The sequence below is a fragment of the Pleurodeles waltl genome, chromosome 7 (genome assembly GCF_031143425.1).
Source record: "Pleurodeles waltl isolate 20211129_DDA chromosome 7, aPleWal1.hap1.20221129, whole genome shotgun sequence".
NCBI lineage: Eukaryota > Metazoa > Chordata > Amphibia > Caudata > Salamandridae > Pleurodeles > Pleurodeles waltl.
Genome location: NC_090446.1, coordinates 764,332,187 through 764,353,228, shown reverse-complemented (window position 1 = coordinate 764,353,228; position 21,042 = coordinate 764,332,187). Strand labels below are relative to the sequence as shown.

The 21,042-nt window shown below is 47.9% G+C and overlaps 1 protein-coding gene across 1 annotated transcript in view; it reads left to right on the top strand.

The window, feature by feature from the left end:
- Positions 1-21,042, top strand: part of DDX46 (DEAD-box helicase 46) — a 669,293-nt gene that overhangs the window by 281,555 nt on the left and 366,696 nt on the right. Inside the window, exon 11 of the mRNA XM_069199247.1 lies at positions 7,228-7,349. Coding sequence (XP_069055348.1) covers positions 7,228-7,349 — 122 coding nt within the window. The remainder of the gene's footprint in view (positions 1-7,227; positions 7,350-21,042) is intronic.

Below are 21,042 nucleotides of genomic sequence, written 5' to 3'. Positions count from 1 at the left end.
AGCTTGACCAGACTCGACCAAGGCTACAAATCCAAAACACAGGGAAAATTCAAATCATCCCTCCACTCAAGTTTAAAAGAAAACTGGCTTTTCACGAGACTGAAACTGAGCAACCAAAAGCCAAAGAGGTTAGAGAAAGGTCACCACTCCCACATTTCTCACCACAAACGTCCCCACTTCACTCAACACAACGGTCACCAGTTGGCACACCAATGGCACAGTCACCCACACATACTGGGATGATGCAGGACGATGCAGACCCCTGGGATCTATACGACCCACCAGTTTCGGACAACAGTCCCGAGTGTTATCCTTCAAAGCCTTCACCTCCAGAAGACAGCACATCTTATACACAAGTACTGACCAGAGCAGCAACATTTCATAATGTTACTATGCATTCAGAACCAGTGGAGGATGACTTTCTGTTTAACACTCTGGCATCCACGCATGCTTCGTATCAAAGCCTGCCAATGTTACCGGGCATGCTTAAGCATGCACAACAGGTTTTTCAGGAACCGGTGAAAGGAAGGGCCATTACACCAAGGGTCGAGAAAAAATATAACCCTCCCCCATCAGACCCTGTGTTTATTACACAACAGCTCCCTCCGGACTCAGTTGTAGTGGGGGCTGCAAGAAAGCGGGCAAATTCTCAATCGTCAGGGGATGCGCCACCCCCTGATAAAGAAAGCTGTAAGTTCGACGCGGCGGGAAAGAGAGTGGCATCGCAAGCGGCCAACCAGTGGCATATCGCCAATTCACAAGCCCTTCTCTCCCGTTAAGACAGAGCACAATGGGACGAGATGCAGGATATTATCCAACATCTACCAAAGGAGCATCAAAAGCGTGCTCAACAGGTGGTGGAGGAGGGACAGGCCATCTCTAACAACCAGATCTGCTCTGCACTGGACACTGCTGACACAGCAGCACGGACTGTCAATACAGCAGTTACTCTCAGGAGGCATGCATGGCTACGAAGTTCTGGTTTTAAGCCAGAAATACAGCAGGCGGTATTAAATATGCTGTTCAACCAACAACAACTATTCGGGCCGGAGGTGGACACCGCAATAGAGAAAATGAAGGAGGACACAGACACGGCCAAAGCCATGTGCGCGCTCTATTCTTCTCAATATAGGGTAACATTTAGGAAGCCACAGTTTAGGGGAGGGTTTAGACACCAACCCTCAGAGCCATCCACCTCCCAAACAAAACCCACTTACCAGTCTCAGTACCAGAGAGGGGGGTTTCGTGGTTCCTACAGGGGACAGTTCCCAAGAGCAAGGGGAAGATTTCAGCCTGCCAAGCAGACCCCTAGCAGCAAACAGTGACTTCAATGTCACACTCCCCCAACACACATAACCAGTGGGGGGGAGATTAACAAAATACTACAACAATTGGTCAGACATTACCACGGACACATGGGTTCTATCAATTATCCAACATGGTTACTGCATAGAGTTCACACAATTCCCTCCAGATGTTCCCCCAAGGACGCACAAACTGTCGACACAACATCTAGACCTAGTACAAATAGAGGTGCAAGCACTACTAGCAAAACAAGCCATAGAACTAGTACCCCATCATCAAAAAGTAACAGGGGTTTACTCCCTATATTTCCTTATTCCCAAAAAAGACAAAACATTAAGGCCAATTCTAGATCGCAGAACGTTGAATCTCTTCATCAAATCAGATCATTTCCACATGGTCACACTACAGGACGTAGTTCCCTTACTAAAACAAGGAGAATACATGGCAACACTGGATCTAAAGGATGCATATTTTCACATACCCATTCATCCATCTCACAGGAAGTACCTCAGATTTGTAATACAGGGCAACCATTACCAATTCAAAGTATTGCCCTTCGGGATAACAACCGCACCCAGAGTATTTACAAAATGCCTAGCTGTAGTAGCAGCTCATATAAGGAGACATCACATGCATGTATTCCTGTATCTAGACAATTGGCTAATAAAAGCCAACACTCAACACCAGTGTCAAAGTCACACGCAGTATGTAATAGATATTCTACACAACCTAGGGTTTTCTATAAATTACCAGAAATCTCACTTGCAGCCATCCCAAATACAACAATACTTGGGAGCCACACTTAACACACAAAAAGCAATTGCCACTCCAAGTCCACAAAGAGTTAAATCATTTCAAAATATAAGATCAAGCATGCAACCAAACCAACAGTACACGGTCAGGTTTGTAATGAAACTACTAGGCATGATGTCCTCATGCATCGCTATTGTCCCAAACGCACGGCTACACATGCGGCCCTTAGAGCAGTGCCTAGCAAAACAATGGACGCAGGCACAGGGTCAACTTCAAGATCTAGTGTTGATAGACCGCCAAACACACTCTTCGCTTCAATGGTGGAGCCCTGTAAATTTAAACAAAGGAAGGCCATTTCAAGACCCAGTGCCTCACGCCATTATCACAACAGACGCTTCCATGATTGGGTGGGGAGCACACCTCAACAATCACAGTATACAAGGTCAATGGGACAGTCAAAAAAAAAAATCTTCACATAAATCTCTTAGAACTACTAGCAGTCTTTCTAGCACTAAAAGCCTTTCAACCCCTTCTAGTCCACAAACACATTCTTGTCAATACAGACGATATGACAACAATGTACTATTAAAACAAACAGGGGGGGACACACTTGTCACAACTGTGTCTCCTAGCACAAAAAATTTGGCATTGGGCAATTCACAACAACATTCGCCTGATAGCACAATATATACCAGGCATTCACAATCAGTTAGCCGACAATCTCAGTCGAGATCACCAGCAAACTCACGAGTGGGAAATACATCCCCAGATTCTACAAAATTACTTCTACCACTGGGGGACACCAGACATAGTTCTGTTTGCACCAAAACGCAAAATGCCAAAACTTCGCATCCAGGTACCCACACCCTCAGTCCAAGGGCAATGCTCTATGGATCAGTTGGTCAGGGATATTTGCTTACGCTTTTCCCCCTCTCCCGCTCATTCCTTTCCTAGTCAACAAACTGAGTCAAAACAAACTCAAACTAATACTCATAGCACCAATGTGGGCTCGCCAACCGTGGTACACCACACTGTTGGATTTCTCTGTAGTACCGCACATCAAACTCCCAAACAGACCAGATCTGTTAACACGACACAAACAACAGATCAGACACCCCAATCCAGCATCGCTCAACCTAGCAATCTGGCTCCTGAAGTCTTAGAATTTGGCTATCTAAACCTTTCAAATGAGTGTATGGAAGTCATTAAACAGGCAAGGAAACCGACAACAAGACATTGTTATGCTAATAAATGGAAAAGGTTTGTTTTCTACTGCCAAGCAAATCAAATCACGCCGTTAGAGGCCTCCATACAAAACATTGTGAGTTACTTACTACACTTAAAAAAGCAAATCTCGCTTTTTCTTCCATCAAAATTCATCTCACTGCAATATCTGCTTACCTGCAGATTAAACATACAAAGTCACTTTTTAGAATCCCAGTTATTAAAGCATTTATGGAAGGACTAAAAAGGATCATACCTCCAAGAACCCCACCAGTACCCTCGTGAATCTTAATATTGTACTTACACGACTCATGGGTCCACCATTTGAACCCATGCATTCTTGTCAAATCCAATTCTTGACTTGGAAAGTAGCTTTTCTAATAGCCATCACTTCACTACGAAGAGTTAGCGAAATATAGGCGTTTACTATCCAAGAACCCTTTATAAATACAAATACAGAAACATAAAGTGGTTCTCCGTACAAACCCACAATTTTTTACCAAAAGTCATATCACCGTTTCATCTAAACCAAACAGTTGAACTCCCAGTCTTCTTCCCCTAACCAGACTCGGCAGCAGAAAGAGCACTGCATACATTAGACATAAAAAGAGCGCTAATGTATTACATAGACAGAACAAAAGCATTTAGTAAAACTAAACAATTGTTTGTTGCTTTCTAAAAACCCCATGCCGGTAACCCTATATCCAAACAGGGCATAGCCAGATGGATAGTCAAATGTATTCAGACCTGTTACCTCAAAGCTAAAAGGGAATTACCCATTACACCAAGGCAGAGCAGCATGCCACAAACAGATGTACACTGGGTAAGTGTAGGAAGTTGGCTCTGTATATACTATTTCAAAATAAGAAATAGTGTGCACAGAGTCCAAGGGTTCCCCTTAGAGCTAAGATAGTGGCAAAAAGAGATAATTCGAATGCTCTATTTTGTGGTAGTGGTGTCGAGCAGTAGGCTTATCAGAGGGAAGTGTTAAGCATTTGTTGTACACACACAGGCAATAAACGAGGAACACACACTCAAAGACAAATTCCAGACCAATAGGTTTTTATATAGAAAAATATATTTTCTTAGTTTATTTTAAGAACCACAGGTTCAAGATTTACAAACAATACTTTTATTGAAAGGTATTTCACTCAGGTATTCTAGGAACTTTGAATAATCACAATAGCATGTACAGTTTTGACAAAAATGGCAATAAGCTATTTTAAAAGTGGACACAGTGCAAAAATCAACAGTTCCTGGGGGAGGTAAGTAATTAAGTTCACAGGTAAATAAAACACTTACAGGGTTCAAAGTTGGGTCCAAGGTAGCCCCAAAGTTACCACACCAGCAACTCAGGGCCGGTCAGGTGCAGAGGTCAAAGAGGTGCCCAAAACACATAGGCTTCAGTGGAAATAGGGGCGCCCCGGTTCCAGTCTGCCAGCAGGTAAGTACCTGCGATTCGGAGGGCAGACCAGGGTGGTTTTGTAGGGCACTGAGGGGGGACACAAGCAGGCACAGAAAGTACACCCTCAGCGGCACAGGGGCGGCTGGGTGCAGTGTGCAAACAGGCGTCGGGTTTCTAATAGGAATCAATGGGGAGACCCGGGGGTCTCTTCAACGATGCAGACAGGCACGGGGGGCCCTCGGGGTAGCCACCACCTCGGCTAGGCAGAGGGTCGCCTGGGGGTCGCTCCTGCACTGGAGTTTGGTTCCTTCAGGTCCTGGGGGCTGCGGGTGCAGTGTGGTTTCCAGGCGTCGGGTTCCTTGAAGTAGGCAGTCGCAGTCAGGGGGAGCCTCTGGATTTCCTCTGCAGGCGTCGCTGTGGGGGTTCAGGGGGGGTCATCTCTGGCTACTCACGGGCTCGCAGTTGCTGGGGAGTCCTCCCTGTAGTGTTTGTTTTCCGCAGGTCGAGCCGGGGGCGTCGGGTGCAGAGTGGAAAGTCTCACGCTTCCGGCGGGAAACATGTGGTCTTTAAAAGTTGCTTCTTGGTTTCAAAAGGTTGCAGTTTTTTTAACAGGGCTGCTGTTCTCTGGAACTTCTTGTTCCTTTAGATGCAGGGTAGTCCTATGAGGCTTCAGAGGTTGCTGTACCCTGTTGGGGGCGTCGCTGTTGCAGTTTTCTTCGAAGTAGGGGGACAGGCCGGTGGGGCTGTGGCCAAATCAGTTGTCGTCTCCGTCTCCACTGCAGGGCTTCAGGTCAGCAGTCCTTCTTCTTCTTTAGGTTGCAGGAATCTATCTTCCTCGGTTCTGGGAGCCCCTAAGTACTCAATTTAGGAATGTGTTTAGGTCTGGGAGTGCAGTAGCCAATGGCTACTGGCCCTGAGGGTGGCTACACCCTCTTTGTGCCTCCGCCCTGTTGGGAGGGGGGGGCACATCCCTAATCCTATTGGGGGAATCCTCCATCTGCAAGATGGAGGATTTCTAAAACTAAGTGTCACCTCAGCTCAGGACACCTTAGGGGCTGTCCGGACTGGGGAGTGACTCCTCCTTGTTTTCCTCATTATCTCCTCCAGCCTTGCTGGCAAAAGTGGGGGCAGTGGCCGGAGGGGCGGACATCTCCCCTAGCTGGGATGCCCTGTTGCTCTGTAACAAAGGGTGTGAGCCTTTGAGGCTCACCGCCAGGTGTTACAGTTCCCGCAGGGGGAGGTGAGAAGCACCGCCACCCAGTACAGGCTTTGTTCCTGGCCACAGAGTGACAAAGGCACTCTCCCCATGTGGCCAGCAACATGTCTGGTGTGTGGCGGGCTGGCAAAAACTAGTCAGCCCAACTGGAAGTCGGGTATGTTTTCAGGGGGCATCTCTAAGATGCCCTCTGGGTGTATTTCACAATAAAGTGCACACTGGTATCAGTGTGCATTTATTGTGCTGAGAAGTTTGATACCAAGCTTCCCAGTTTTCAGTGTAGCTGTTATGGTGCTGTGGAGTTCGTGTATGACAGACTCCCAGACCATATTTACTGATGGCTACTCTGCACTTACAATGTCTAAGGTTTTGCTTAGACAGTGTAGGGGCATAGTGCTCATGCACCTATACCCTCACCTGTGGTATGGAGCACCCTGCCTTAGGGCTGTAAGGCCTGCTAGAGGGGTGACTTATCTATGCCATAGGCAGTGTGAGGTTGGCATGGCACTCTGAGGGGAGTGCCATGTCGACTTAGTCATTTTCTCCCCACCAGAACACACAAGCTGGGATGCAGTGTGTCTGTGCTGAGTGAGGGGTCCCCAGGGTGGCATAAGACATGCTGCAACCCTTAGAGACCTTCCCTGGCATCAGGGCCCTTGGTACCAGGGGTACCAGTTACAAGGGACTTACCTGGGTGCCACGGTTGTGCGAATTGTGGAGACAAAGGTACAGTTTAGGGAAAGAACACTGGTGCTGGGGCCTGGTTAGCAGGGTCCCAGCACACTTTCAAATCATAACTTAGCATCAGCAAAGGCAAAAAGTCAGGGGGTAACCATGCGAAGGAGGCATTTCCTTACAGTAAGTGACATTTTCCATATATATATATATATATATATATCATCCCTATTTAAATTAACCTGTATATCACTTTTGTCAATGATTGTGGACATTTTATAATCCTTCCTTTAATTACACTGTCTTCCCACAATTCTTTCTCCCTAATTAGTAGTTCAGTTGAAGTTAGGGAGCCACTATTTGATCGTCTACCTTTGAGATCCATTTCTCTTTCTCTGTATAAGCATTATAATACCTGCCTGCGAAGACAACCTTAATCCTCAAAAGCTTTGCCATACTGCTTCCTTACTATCCTTGAGGTTCTGTCTTGCATATACCTTTGAGCCGTCAAACTCTGACCTTGCAGAGACAATAGAATATATTCTTGAGACTTTGATTAAAACAAATTCTATATTTGTGTAACATTTAGATTTGGAAAGTATTTGTGCACAGCATATTTCGTGAATTTAAACTGTTTCTTTTTGTGCAGCTGTTATTATGACTCCAACCCGAGAGCTGGCTTTGCAGATTACCAAAGAGTGTAAGAAGATATCCAAGACTGTGGGGCTGCGAGTTGTTTGTGTTTATGGTGGGACAGGAATAAGTGAACAGGTACTGTGTTGTGACTTAATTAAATTTATAATTTGTATGGCTTAATACTTTGTGCCGATGTCTTTGCTTTAAGTAACTTCAAACAGAGATCACAAGGTAAGACGTAAAACCTCGGTATTCTGTTCTTTTGGCTCTCAAAATTTGCCATTCTGAAACACTGGTTGTCCTATTATTGCCACAAAATAATTCAAGATTACTAATTTACTGCATGTGGTAGTCCTACTGTTCACTTGCATTTCTCACAGCTTCACTCAGTCGAGCTTTCATCTGCAAGGCATCTGTTAATCCTCTGAGTTCTGAAGTTCCTAGAGTCCACACATGTAAGGAAATGCCTCCTTGGCATGGTTACCCCCTGACTTTTTGCCTTTGCTGATGCTATTTTTTGATTTGAAAGTGTGCTGAGGCCTGCTAACCAGCCCCCAGCACCAGTGTTCTTTCCCTAACCTGTACTATTGTTTTCGCAATTGGCACACCCTGGCATCCAGGTAAGTCCCTTGTAACTGGTACCCCTGGTACCAAGGGCCCTGATGCCAGGAAAGGTCTCTAAGGGCTGCAGCATGTCTTATGCCACCCTGGGGACCCCTCACTCAGCACAGACACACTGCTTGCCAGCTTGTGTGTGCTGGTGAGGACAAAACGAGTAAGTCGACATAGCACTCCCCTCAGGGTGCCATGCCAACCTCATACCGACTATGCAGTATAGATAAGTCACCCCTCTAGCAGGCCTTACAGCCCTAAGGCAGGGTGCACTATACCATAGGTGAGGGCGCCAGTGCATGAGCACTGTGCCCCAACAGTGTCAAAGCAAAACCTTAGACATTGTAAGTGCAGGGTAGCCATAAGAGTATATGGTCTGGGAGTCTGTCAAACACGAACTCCACAGCACCATAATGGCTACACTGAAAACTGGGAAGTTTGGTATCAAACTTCTCAGCACAATAAATGCACACTGATGCCAGTGTACATTTTATTGTAACATACACCCCAGAGGGCACCTTAGAGGTGCCCCTTGAAACCTTAACCAACTACCCGTGTAGGCTGACTGGTTTTAGCAGCCTGCCACACTCGAGACATGTTGCTGGCCACATGGGGAGAGTGCCTTTGTTACTCTGTGGCTAGTAACAAAGCCTGCACTGGGTGGAGATGCTTATCACCTCCCCCTTACAGGACTGTAACACCTGGCGGTGAGCCTCAAAGGCTCACCCCCTTTGTTACAGCCCCCCAGGGCATTCCAGCTAGTGGAGTTGCCCGCCCCCTCCGGCCACGGCCCCACTTTTCGCGGCAAGGCCGGAGGAGATAATGAGAAAAACAAGGAGTCGTCACTGGCCAGTCAGGACAGCCCCTAAGGCAACCTGAGCTGAAGTGACTCTGACTTTTAGGAATCCTCCATCTTGCAGATGGAGGATCCCCCCCAATAGGGATAAGAATGTGACCCCCTCCCCTTGGGAGGAGGCACAAAGAGGGTGTAGCCACCCTCAGGGCTAGTAGCCAATGGCTACTGCCCTCCCTGACCTAAACACACCCCTAAATTCTGTATTTAGGGTCTCCCCTGAACCTAGGAACTCAGATTCCTGCAACCTAAGAAGAAGAGGACTGCTGAACTGAAAAACCCTGCAGAGAAGACGGAGACACCAACTGCTTTGGCCCCAGCTCTACCGGCCTGTCTCCCCACTTCTAAAGACACTGCTCCAGCGACGCTTTCCCCAGGGATCAGCGACCTCTGAATCCTCAGAGGACTGCCCTGCTCTAGAAGGACCAGGAAACTCCAGAGGACAGCGGCCCTGTTCACCCAAGACTGCAACTTTGTTTCCAAAGGAGCAACTTTAAAACGACTGCGTTTCCTGCCAGAAGCGTGAGACTTGCAACTCTGCACCCGACGCCCCCGGCTCGACTTGTGGAGAACAAACACTTCAGGGAGGACTCCCCGGCGACTACGAGACCGTGAGTAGCCAGAGTTGGCCCCCCTGAGCCCCCACAGCGACGCCTGCAGAGGGAATCCCGAGGCTCCCCCTGACCGCGACTGCCTGACTCCCAGATCCCGACGCCTGGAAAAGACCCTGCACCCGCAGTCCCCAGGACCTGAAAGATCGGAACTCCAGTGCAGGAGTGACCTTCAGGAGGCCCTCTCCCTTGCCCAGGTGGTGGCTACCCCGAGGATCCCCCCCCCCCCCTTGCCTGCCTGCATCGCTGAAGAGACCCCTTGGTCTCCCATTGATTCCAATTGAAAACCCGACGTGTGTTTGCACACTGCACCCGGCCGCCCAGTGCTGCTGGGGGTGTACTTTCAGTGCTTACTTGTGTCCCCCCCGGTGCCCTACAAAACCCCCCTGGTCTGCCCTCCGAAGACGCGGGTACTTACCTGCTGGCAGACTGGAACCGGGGCACCCCCTTCTCCATTGAAGCCTATGTGTTTTGGGCACCACTTTGAACTCTGCACCTAACCGGCCCTGAGCTGCTGGTGTGGTAACTTTGGGGTTGCTCTGAACCCCCAACGGTGGGCTACCTTGGACCCAACTTGAACCCCGTAGGTGGTTTACTTACCTGCAAGAACTAACAATTACTTACCTCCCCTAGGAACTATGAAAATTGCACTGTCTAGTTCTAAAATAGCTATATGTGTTTTATTTGAAAAGTATATATGCTATTGTGATTATTCAAAGTTCCTAAAGTACCTACCTGCAATACCTTTCATTCAAAGTATTACATGTAAAATTTGAGCCTGTGGTTCTTAAAATAAACTAAGAAAATATATTTTTCTATACAAAAACCTATTGGCCTGGAATTGTCTGAGTGTGTGTTCCTCATTTATTGCCTGTGTGTGTACAACAAATGCTTAACACTTCTCCTTTGATGAGCCTACTGCTCAACCACACTACCACAAAATAGAGCATTAGGTTTATCTCTTTTTGCCACTATCTTACCTCTAAGGGGAACCCTTGGACTCTGTGCATACTATTCCTTACTTTGAAATAGTGCATACAGAGCCAACTCCCTACAACACATGTAACTCATTGAATCTAATTTTTTACTTTGCACTTTTTGTTCCTAATGATCAAAGTCAAGAAAAAATAAACATTTTCTAATGTTGTGTATCTGATATGAGGTGGGAACACCAAAACATTCAGTGCCTCACTAACCTTAATTCTTTTTTCACAATGTGATTTTTCTAATTACCTCTAAATTTTCAAGGCGAGCTTACAAACGTGTATGTCACCTACAGCAAACAGCCGCAATCGGTAAAAGCCACAGCAGCATTCTTCTGTGCCTTTTTTTAGCTCCATGGGATGCCACTGTAGCCTGTGGATGGTATAAAGGTAATACTTATTCAGTGAAGCAAGTTTGACAGTATTATGCAGCTAACCTACTGTTGCTCGTCATAAGCCACAAAAAATACATCCAGGCATGCATCCAGTTACGCATCTCCCACAGCATGCAGTATCACTTTGACACCTATTTTTAGAAGACTGCCTGTTTTTGCAGTTCATGTAATAAATGCAGAAGAGATGGCTGGCAGAGGCTTAATCTTAAAGGCGAAAACAGAAGAAAACATGCAAGACCTTGATTGTAGATAACTTATTGCCAGTAATTGCTGAAAAGGATGTCCATTAGCACACATTGCTGTCTTTCAGGAGGTCTCGGACCATCTCATAGTCACTGGCCGTAGGGGTAAGCTCAGTGCATCCTTTACACCAGGTATACTAAAAGTACATCTGGGGGCGAATTGTGGCTCTTCTGACCTTTACATGCAGCTCCCAAACGAACAGCAGCACTAGGCTGCTGTTTACGTGACTGAGCACTAACATTCAGAAATCGTTTAAAAAGTCAAGCATTTATTTACACATTAACTGAAGGTAAAGGAAAAGGGGCAAAGAAGGTGTCCTACACCACATATCTTTAGGAACACCTTCATTGTCAAATATGTTGTGCAACAAACGTGGAAAAATATAATATGGTCTCTTCAAAATAATTTAAAAAGTGTATTTCATTAACACGCACAATCGTTTCAACTTAATACATTAGTGTAGAGAAATCATTCTTTTGCAGGTTCACCCCTACTTTGTGCTGCCGGTTTCTAATAAACTAGCTGCTGGTTTTACGACTTTTTAGTGCACAGGGCCTTGCTGTCCAGGCAAGTGTTCTGACCCCCAAAATATGTACAACTGACTGATACCTGATTGGCCTTTTTTTTTTCTTTTTTTCAACTTAACTGTATGTCCCAAGTAGATGGTACGAGAGGTGTCTAGAGCAAGTAAGTTAAATGTCACTAGTGAACTGCAGCACTTAATTGTGCCACCACTGCTGCGACAAGATGAAAACACGACTCAGTGCCTACAACTGCAGCCTAGTCAGACAGCCTTAAAACTGCCATTGCAAGATGGCTTTTGCCAAGTCAGAACCTTACGTTTTAATATTAACAAGTCACTGTTATTTAAGGCCTTGGTAGCCCACCCAGCAGGGTGCTAAATATTAAAAAGAAGGGACTGTTCCTTTTGTGTTTCATAGGAGACCTCTTCGGGGAAGTACTTGATTAGGAGGAACCAACAGCGCAGAAGGAGGAATCTTTTTCCATCCAAGATAGCTCAGAGTCCGATGTGGAGTTCGAAATTGAGAGCCAAGACCTTTCCTCTGCCCAGCGCTTGAGAACTGTGACTCCTGCTCATCCAGAAAAACACTCCAATAAGGTCCTACAGCCTATTATAGAGGTCACCGGTCCACCACTGCCATCCGGCCATGACCAGGACAGAAATATTGTTTCGCAAGCCCCGCCTTCCAGCTCAGTGCCGAAAAATGGCCTAAAAGGCTATTGCCTCAGTCTTGGCTTCAACATTGACCACCTCGGACCGATAGATTGTTTTGATGTCGATACAAACCTCAGGGCCGATCCGGCAGCCATCTGCTTCGACCTCACCGTCGACCAAGATTCCGAAGCACAAATGTTCAGTGCCTAAGCCTTCGGGAACCAAAAACTTTGGAATCCAGGGAATCAGGCCAGTCTTCCACCAGTCCTTCTCCAGTCGAGTCAATACTTGAAAAGATGGATGCTAGACAGTGCAAAATTCAAATTCAAATAAACACAGGCCACAACGTAGTTCACCTTCCTCTCCTCTCCTCTGTTTATAAAGAGGAAGTTGACTTTCAAGGAGGTTCTGGATGCTCCTGTCCCTCCAAAGCAGAGGACAAAGGGCAAGGCTACTAGCCCAGCTTGCCATCTTTCTCCAATACCTTCTCCTCCCCCACTTCACCACCTCCTTTCCCTCCCCACCTCAATCACCTATACAAGGGGATGCCACACCTCAGGGGTTACCACAGTCTTACACTGGAGTTTTAGGGGTCCTCCTGATGAAGCAAATCCATGGGATGCTTATTACCCTGAACCCTTTTCACCAAATGATCCTGGTGTCCACTCTGCTTGCCCCTCCCCTCCAGAGGACACTACCTCCTATCAGCAAGTGGTTTATAGGATATAGGATAGCTGCATTCCACCACGTAGAGCTGCACAAAGAGCCCAAAGAACAGGATTTCTTGTTCGATACTCTCTCCTCCATGCATAGGGACACACTTTCTTCCCAAGCTCTCTGGTATGCTTAGACATGCGGAGGATATATTTAAGGAACCTGTGCACTCCAGAGTGATCACACCACAGGTGGATACAAAAAATATGGTGGACCCTTCTGACCCTCTTTAGTGACCACCACCACCTAATAGTTAAGCTACCAGGGACTCTCCTCCCCCCAAGAAAGAGGGTGGTGCTGCAAGGGGAAAATCATTGGTGCATTGACAATTCTCAAGCCCTTTTGGTCCAATATGATCAGGCACGGGATGAGATGGAGGAATTGGTTCAATACCTCCCTGAACACCACTCTAGATTGGACCAACAAATTGTCTCTGAGAGCCAAATTATTACGGACAGCTGTTATCTGATGCACCCTTAATGCAGCAGACACAGCAGCCTGGGGGATTAACACATTGAGAAGTGTGCTTGGTTTGCTGTTCCTGCTTCAAGCTAGAGGTCCAACAGGCAGTTTTGAAATTGCCCTTTGACAAGGAGCTCATGTTTGGGCTGCAAGTTGATACAACACTTGATAAGATAAAAAAAGGACACCAACGCCACCAGGACCATGAGTGCCTTCCAAGCTCCCACACAGTGAAGTTTCTTTCATCACTAACGGGTACAGGGGTACATACACATCCTCCATGTAAGGAAATGCCTCCTTGGCATGGTTACCCCCCTGACTTTTTGCCTTTGCTGATGCCAAGTTATGATTTGAAAGTGTGCGGAGGCCTGCTAACCAGACCCCAGCACCAGTGTTCTTTCCCTAAAACTGTACCTTTGTCTACACAATTGGCACACCCTGGCATCCAGGTAAGTCCCTTGTAACTGGTACCCCTGGTACCAAGGGCCCTGATGCCAGGGAAGGTCTCTACGGGCTGCAGCATGTCTTATGCCACCCTAGGGACCCCTCACTCAGCACAGACACACTGCTTGCCAGCTTGTGTGTGCTGGTGGGGAGAAAATGACTAAGTTGACATGGCACTCCCCTCAGGGTGCCATGCCAACCTCACACTGCCTATGGCATAGATAAGTCACCCCTCTAACAGGCCTTACAGTCCTAAGGCAGGGTGCACTATACCATAGGTGAGGGCATAGGTGCATGAGCACTATGCCCCTACAGTGTCTAAACAAAACCTTAGACATTGTAAGTGCAGGGTAGCCATAAAAGTATATGGTCTGGGAGTCTGTCATGCACGAACTCCACAGCACCATAATGGCTACACTGAAAACTGGGAAGTTTGGTATCAAACTTCTCAGCACAATAAATGCACACTGATGCCAGTGTACATTTTATTGTGAAATACACCCCAGAGGGCATCTTAGAGATGCCCCCTGAAAACATACCTGACTTCCAGTGTGGGCTGACTAGTTTTGCCAACCTGCCACACACCAGACATGTTGCTGGCCACATGGGGGGAGTGCCTTTGTCACTCTGTGCCTTGTAACAAAGCCTGTACTAGGTGGAGGTGCTTCTCAACTCCCCCTGCAGGAACTGTAACACCTGGCGGTGAGCCTCAAAGGCTTCACCCCCTTTGTTACAGCGCCACAGGGCATCCCAGCTAGGGGAGATGCCCGCCCCCTCCGGCCATGGCCCCACCTTTGGCGGCAAGGCCGGAGGAGATAATGAGAAAAACAAGGATGAGTCACTGGCCAGTCAGGACAACCCCTAAGGTGTCCTGATCTGAGGTGACTCTGACTTTTAGAAATCCTCCATCTTGCAGATGGAGGATTCCCCCAATGGGATTAGGGATGTGCCCCCCCTGCCCTCAGGGAGGAGGCACAAAGAGGGTGTAGCCACCCTCTGGGCTAGTAGCCATTGGCTACTAACCCCCCAGACCTAAACCCACCCCTAAATTGAGTATTTAGGGGCCCCCAGAACCAAGCAAGAGAGATTCCTGCAACCTGAAGATGAAGGAGGACTGCTGACCTGAAGCCCTGCAGAGAAGACGGAGACACCAACTGCTTTTGCCCCAGCCCTACCGGCCTGTCTCCCCACTTAAAGAATAACTGCAACAGCGACGCGTCCCCCAGGGTCCAGCGACCTCTGAAGCCTCAGAGGACTACCCTGCATCTAAAAGGACCAAGAACTCCCGAGGACAGCGGCCCTGTTCCAAAAAAACGACGACTTTGCAACAAAGAAACAACTTTTAAAGGACTGCACGTTTCCCGCCGGAAGCGTGAGACTTTCCACTCTGCAGCCGACGCCCCCGGCTCGACCTGTGGAGAAACAACACTACAGGGAGGACTCCCCGGCGACTGCAACCCTGTGAGTAGCCAGCGTTGACCTCCCTGAGCCCCCCAGCGACGCCTGCAGAGAGAATCCAGAGGCTCCCCCTGACCGCGACTGCCTGCTTCAAAGAACCCGACGCCTGGTAAAGACACTGCACCCGCAGCCCCCAGGACCTGAAGGATCCGACCTCCAGTGCAGAAGCGACCCCCAGGTGGCGCTCTCCCTTGCCCAGGTGGTGGCTACCCCGAGGAGCCCCCCCCCCTTGCCTGCCTGCTTCGCTGAAGAGACCCCTGGGTCTCCCATTGAAACCTATTGCAAACCCGGCGCCTGTTTGCACACTGCACCCGGCCGCCCCTGTGCCGCTGAGGGTGTACTTTTTGTGCTGACTTGTGTCCCCCCAGTGCCCTGCAAAACCCCCCTGGTCTGCCCTCCGAAGTCACGGGTACTTACCTGCTGGCAGACTGGAACCGGGGCACCCCCTTCTCCATTGAAGCCTATGCGTTTTGGGCACCACTTTGACCTCTGCACCTGACCGGCCCTGAGCTGCTGGTGTGGTAACTGTGGGGTTGCCCTGAACCCCCAGCGGTGGGCTACCTTGGACCCAACTTTGAACCCTGTAGGTGTTTTACTTACCTGCAAAACTAACCAATACTTACTTCCCCCAGGAACTGTCGAAAATTGCACTAAGTGTCTAGTTTTAAAATAGCTTATTGACATTTTTGCCAAAACTGTACATGATATTGAGTTGATTCAAAGTTCCTAAGATACCTGAGTGAAATACCTTTCATTTGAAGTATTGCTTGTAAATCTTGACCCTGTGGTTCTTAAAATAAACTAAGAAAATATATGTTTCTATATAAAAACCTATTGGCCTGGAATTGTCTGAGTGTGTGTTCCTCATTTATTGCCTGTGTGCGTACAACAAGTGCTTAACACTACTCCTTTGATAAGCCTACTGCTCGACCACACTACCACAAAATAGAGCATTAGAATTATCTCTTTTTGCCACTATCTTACCTATAAGGGGAACCCTTAGACTCTGTGCATACTATTCCTTACTTTAAAATAGTGCATACAGAGCCAACTTCCTACAGGTACTATATCTAACTGCAGATTGATCACTGGTCTCCCAAGTCTGGGTACTGTGGCATACCTTTTTTCCCCATCAAGAAAGGTTCTGAATTCTAAATACTTACATGCAGACAAAATTGAATACTAATACGCTACACATTCAAGGGCGCGAACAATGTTCAGAAGGAATCTGACAGTGTGGATGTGTGGCTCCTACGTATGGTTCTGGTCTTCACTTTTGGGGAAGGGTGGAGCATAGCTCACTCTAACCCCCACGACATCACCTACTGGTGTGCAGAGACTATGCTGAACAAACCTCTGTATCTAGTGGTGGGCCTGGGGATATTCAGAAGCTGATGAATCTGCTGTTAGTTTCCACCTCCAGAAACAGGGTTACCACACGCAAGTAACTCGATCGTTGACGAGCTTACTTTCATCCCTGGCCCATTAAATTAAGGGCAATTACTCTCATTTCAGAGCATTCCTTTATGCACATTAGGCATAGCAGCTGGTAGATACTCCAAAGTTCTAGTTCTATTGAAACCTGAGTGCTGTGGGGCTGATCTAGCCCTGTAATCGAGAGAGAAGTGATGATCATCGAAGTTGACAGTTGTGACTAAGTTAATTTGAACTAATCCTGAAGAAAACAATAACCTGTATTGGGGTTTATGCATGTTACCCCTGAATTTGAATGTGCAAATCTCTAAGAACTTTTATTTTGAGCTAGTAATCTGACTAAAGTCTTGCCTCTGAAACAAGCATCAAGCTAATGAAGATCTGCTGCACGGCACCCAGTGAGCCTTCCATCACCTGGAGCATGCGGTTTGTGCTGTTTTTGTCTGGCTTTAACCCATACCTCAATGAGAAGCCCTCTGAGGTTTGTCTCATCGTTAGCTTGTATGCTAATATCCTTCGTCTGGTCAAAGAAATTGCCACATTGGACCATCTCCTGACCTTTGTGTCTTGTCAGTCAAGTCAACTGACTTGCCTCCGGTAGTCCTACTGTCTTTAAGCTAGATCTGTAACTATGAAGACTGTGGCCCCCATTATGACCCTGGCAGTCACCAGACCGCCAGGGTCACGGTCGGACCGCGGCCAAAGCATTCAGATGTTGCCTAAAAACCTCTTTTAGCTGCTTTCGTGGAAAGGACTTGTTGACCATACATAAACTTAGTGGGCTTTGGCCCGGCCCATTGCTCACCACTAGCTGGGTTTAATTTGTTTGCTGCTTATGCAATAGCTTTCCTTCCTCTAATTGTGGTTGTCCCTTAACAGGAACATAGCCAGTTACCATTTTTTTGATTGAATGAGTGTATTGACTTGCTTGTTTTGTGTTAGTCATTGAAGCGGTTGGGTTTGAGGCATCCATGAAGGAAAGGCTTGGATAAGATATTGATTAAAGTATCTGATAAAGACTTCTAGTTGCAGATTCCTTACATTTGAATTTCCCCTGGGTGGCAGAGTGGATCCAGAGATTTTTCTTGAGCAAGTGCCCCTGTGTGCCGTTTTGTGGCGTTGATCTGCACAGCGTCAGTCATCAGCCGTACTGGATGTGATGTTGTGGTTCCTACCCGAGTGTGCTGACGTCAGTAATTTTCTTTCCGTGCCAGCTAGTGCTGATCCGAAGAGAGCTACCCCTCAGTCATTTTTGAATTTTTGTGAAACGTTTTCGAGTTTTAGAATTCCTGGTGCACCGAGGCTGTCATTGAGGAAGACCGGGTTAAAGCCCTTCAGTTCATGTCATCGAGTGATGTCAGTGACAGATCAGCACCTCTTGTGTCTTTGGTACCTGGAGTATGACCATGACCCAAAGTTATGCTCCGAGTGTCCTCCATGCATCCGAAAGCTTTGAGGGAACAGTCCCTGAAGCTGATGGCGGCCTCATGCTTGACTCAACGATAGTCGAGGTCTTGGTTGAGAGGAAGGTCCTGGGATCAATCAGAGTCCTCCATCGTCATCGTCCCACTCCAAGTCCTCGGGGTGATCGGGTAAGTTGAGGTACAAGAAAAAATCTAATAAGTCGAAACTTTCTTTGAGTTCTCCTTGTCCATCAGCCAAGGAGACAAGGTAGCGTCGGTGCTCTGGACCTCGCTCAGCGAAGCTTGTGCCTGGGCTGACTCTGCGTCTTCCCGAGTATTCAGGAGCCGGAGCGACCCCTACCCAAATCAAAAAGTTCTGTGAGGCTATATGCCTCATTTTTGGGCAGTCAGATTCCGCAGGAGCGCCTTCGGGCCCTGCGGACTCAGAAAGTTGCCCTTTGGGTTCCGATCCAATGGCCTCGCGCTGTGGGGCACCCTTGGATCCAGTCATGATCTGGACTGATGTCAGTCGTACCACTCTGACCTTCCTTTCACCTAGTTTACGGTGAGGAATTGGAGGGGGTCACTGGTCCCTTTAGAATATCGGCTTCATGAGCCTATTGACTGGCGTACAGACTTGGGTGAGGACAATGCACTGGATACTTTTCCAGAGACTGGCATGCTTTCTCCCCCTACCGTGGCTATGGGAGAGGGAAGGCCCTATTCTGTGGTGGTGAGAAGAGCAGCTGAGGTTGTGGGCCTTGAGTTGCTTTTGTTGGCAGTCAGGACTAACCTCCTGTAGGGCGCTGGCTCTCTATTTTGTGTACTAAAAAGAAGTAGATCATGCAGAGACTCCAGTGGATCCCCAATTGGTATTGCTGAGGCAAAAATAGATAGGATTAAAGCTGTATTTGTGGTAGTGTGGGCGAGCAGTTAGGCTTATCAGATGGTAGTGCTAAGCATTTGTTGTACTCACAAAGGCAATGAATGAGACACGCTCCAAGAATAAATCTGAGACCAATTTAGAAAAATAATACTACTTTTTGTATATGTTTTGAACTCCTGAACTTAGTTATAAAATAAGTACGATTTTATTGACCATACTTTTTTTTTACTTGCAAAAATCGGCACTGTTCAATTTCAGAGTTTTTCAATGTTAACCTATGGAAGGAAAACACAATCAACAAACAAGCCGTTTACAATGACTCACAGGACCAATCTTGTAGACTGAAGGTGAGTACTGGGCAAGGGCAGGACCATATAACGGGTCACTCTGGGCAGCAGTGGGGAGCCGGGTGCAGAGGTATAGTACGGCGTTAGATGCCCAATGTATTCCAATGGGGATTGCTCTCTCTGGATTTAGACTGCAGGCTCTGGCTGGGAGACCAGTCTGGGACAACCAACAGGGAGGCAAACGGTGGGGTGTTTGGAGACGTAGGTGTACCTTTGCTCCTCTTCACTAATGCCCAGGGGCGATGGATGCAGAAGTGTCCTTTGGCGTTGGGTTTCCTTGTAGAGGAGCACTTGTGGTTCGGAGGGGGTCTTGTGGTCTGAGGCTGTGGACGCAGTCGGGTAGTCCAGGAGGGGTGAAACCACAGTGAACTCGAGTTCAGTAGTGCTCGGGGACGTTGTTGACACCAGGGGCCCACTTCAGTTTGAGCCAGCGGCGACAGGAGCAGTGGTTGCTTGAGGTGCCGGGTTTCTGTCACCACAGGAGCTGCGGGAGAGGGGGGGGGGCAGCATGCAGAGGCTGCAGGCGACTTCAGGGAGTCCAGTGGGGGGGGTGAAACCACGATGGACGCAGGCCCTGGGGAACCTTGTTTGAACCGGAGGTCCACTCCCACTCGGATCAGTGACGGTTTGTGCAGTGGTGACTTCAGAAATTGGGACTTTGTGGTTCCGGAGGCAGCAGAGTCCTTTTCTTAGAGTCGGTTGGACAGCAGATCCGCTGCTCAGGGGAGACTTGAGTCTTTGAAGGCATCCAGTCCTCCCAGGAATTCTTGAGGCTGGGATCAGGACGAGCCGTCTTCTGGTGCAGAGACCAAGAAGTGCAGACAGGCCAGCAGGGCTAGTACCAGATCAGTTGCTGCTGCTTCTTCTCCTCTTCTGCAGGTGCGTCTCTTCTTTGTCCTTTGTCTTCTTAGGTCATCAGGGTCTAAGTTGTGGGGTTCAGAGGTGCCACCTAAATACTCAAATCAAGGGTGTTACAGGGAGTGCAAGGTGGCAGCCTTTGGGTTGCCCACCTTTAGGGTGACTACACCCTTTCTATGACCACTTCTGTTGGGAAGTGGGCATAACCTTGACCCTAGTGGCCTAATTCTTTCCAAACCAAGCGGATGGAATTTAAAGTGGTGTCCACTCTAGCTTGTCCACTTTAGGGGTGGCACTGGCATGAAGTGGGGCCACATCCTAATCTGCCTAATTTTCCCACCTGTCTTGATGCCAAAAGAGGAGTCAGGAGAGGGGGGTTGGTCATCTCTGCCATTTGGCGATATCTCTGTAGTATTAAAAAGGCGGCTAGGTCTGTGAAGCTTCCTGCCCTGGAATGTCCATCCTGCCTGAAGGAGGTGTCAACACCCCTGCTCAGTACATGCTTTTGTCTCTGGAACCCTGAATGCACAGACTCTCACCTTAGGTGGTCAGAAACGTGATTAAGGTGGCTGGACTGGTCCGAACCAGTCAGTTAACACACTAGTAGCTGGTAGCTTTTAGGGGGCACCTCTAAGGTGCCCTCTGTGTGCATGTATTGGTAAATCCAACACTGGAATCACTGTGGGCTCACCAATACGAGATGTTTGATACCAAACATCCCTGTCTTCAGTGAAGCCATCATTTAGCTTGGCAACTCGTAGTGACCAGTGTCCAGCACATGTATTTGAAATGGCTTCTCTGGTCACTTACTGTGTTTGAAAATCGACAAAGACATAGCAGGGGCGTATCTGCTTGTGCATATATGCTCTCACAGATACGCTCTCACATGTCATATAATGCTCCCTGCCTTAGGGCTGTAAAGCCTGCTAGAGAGATGACTTGCATGCA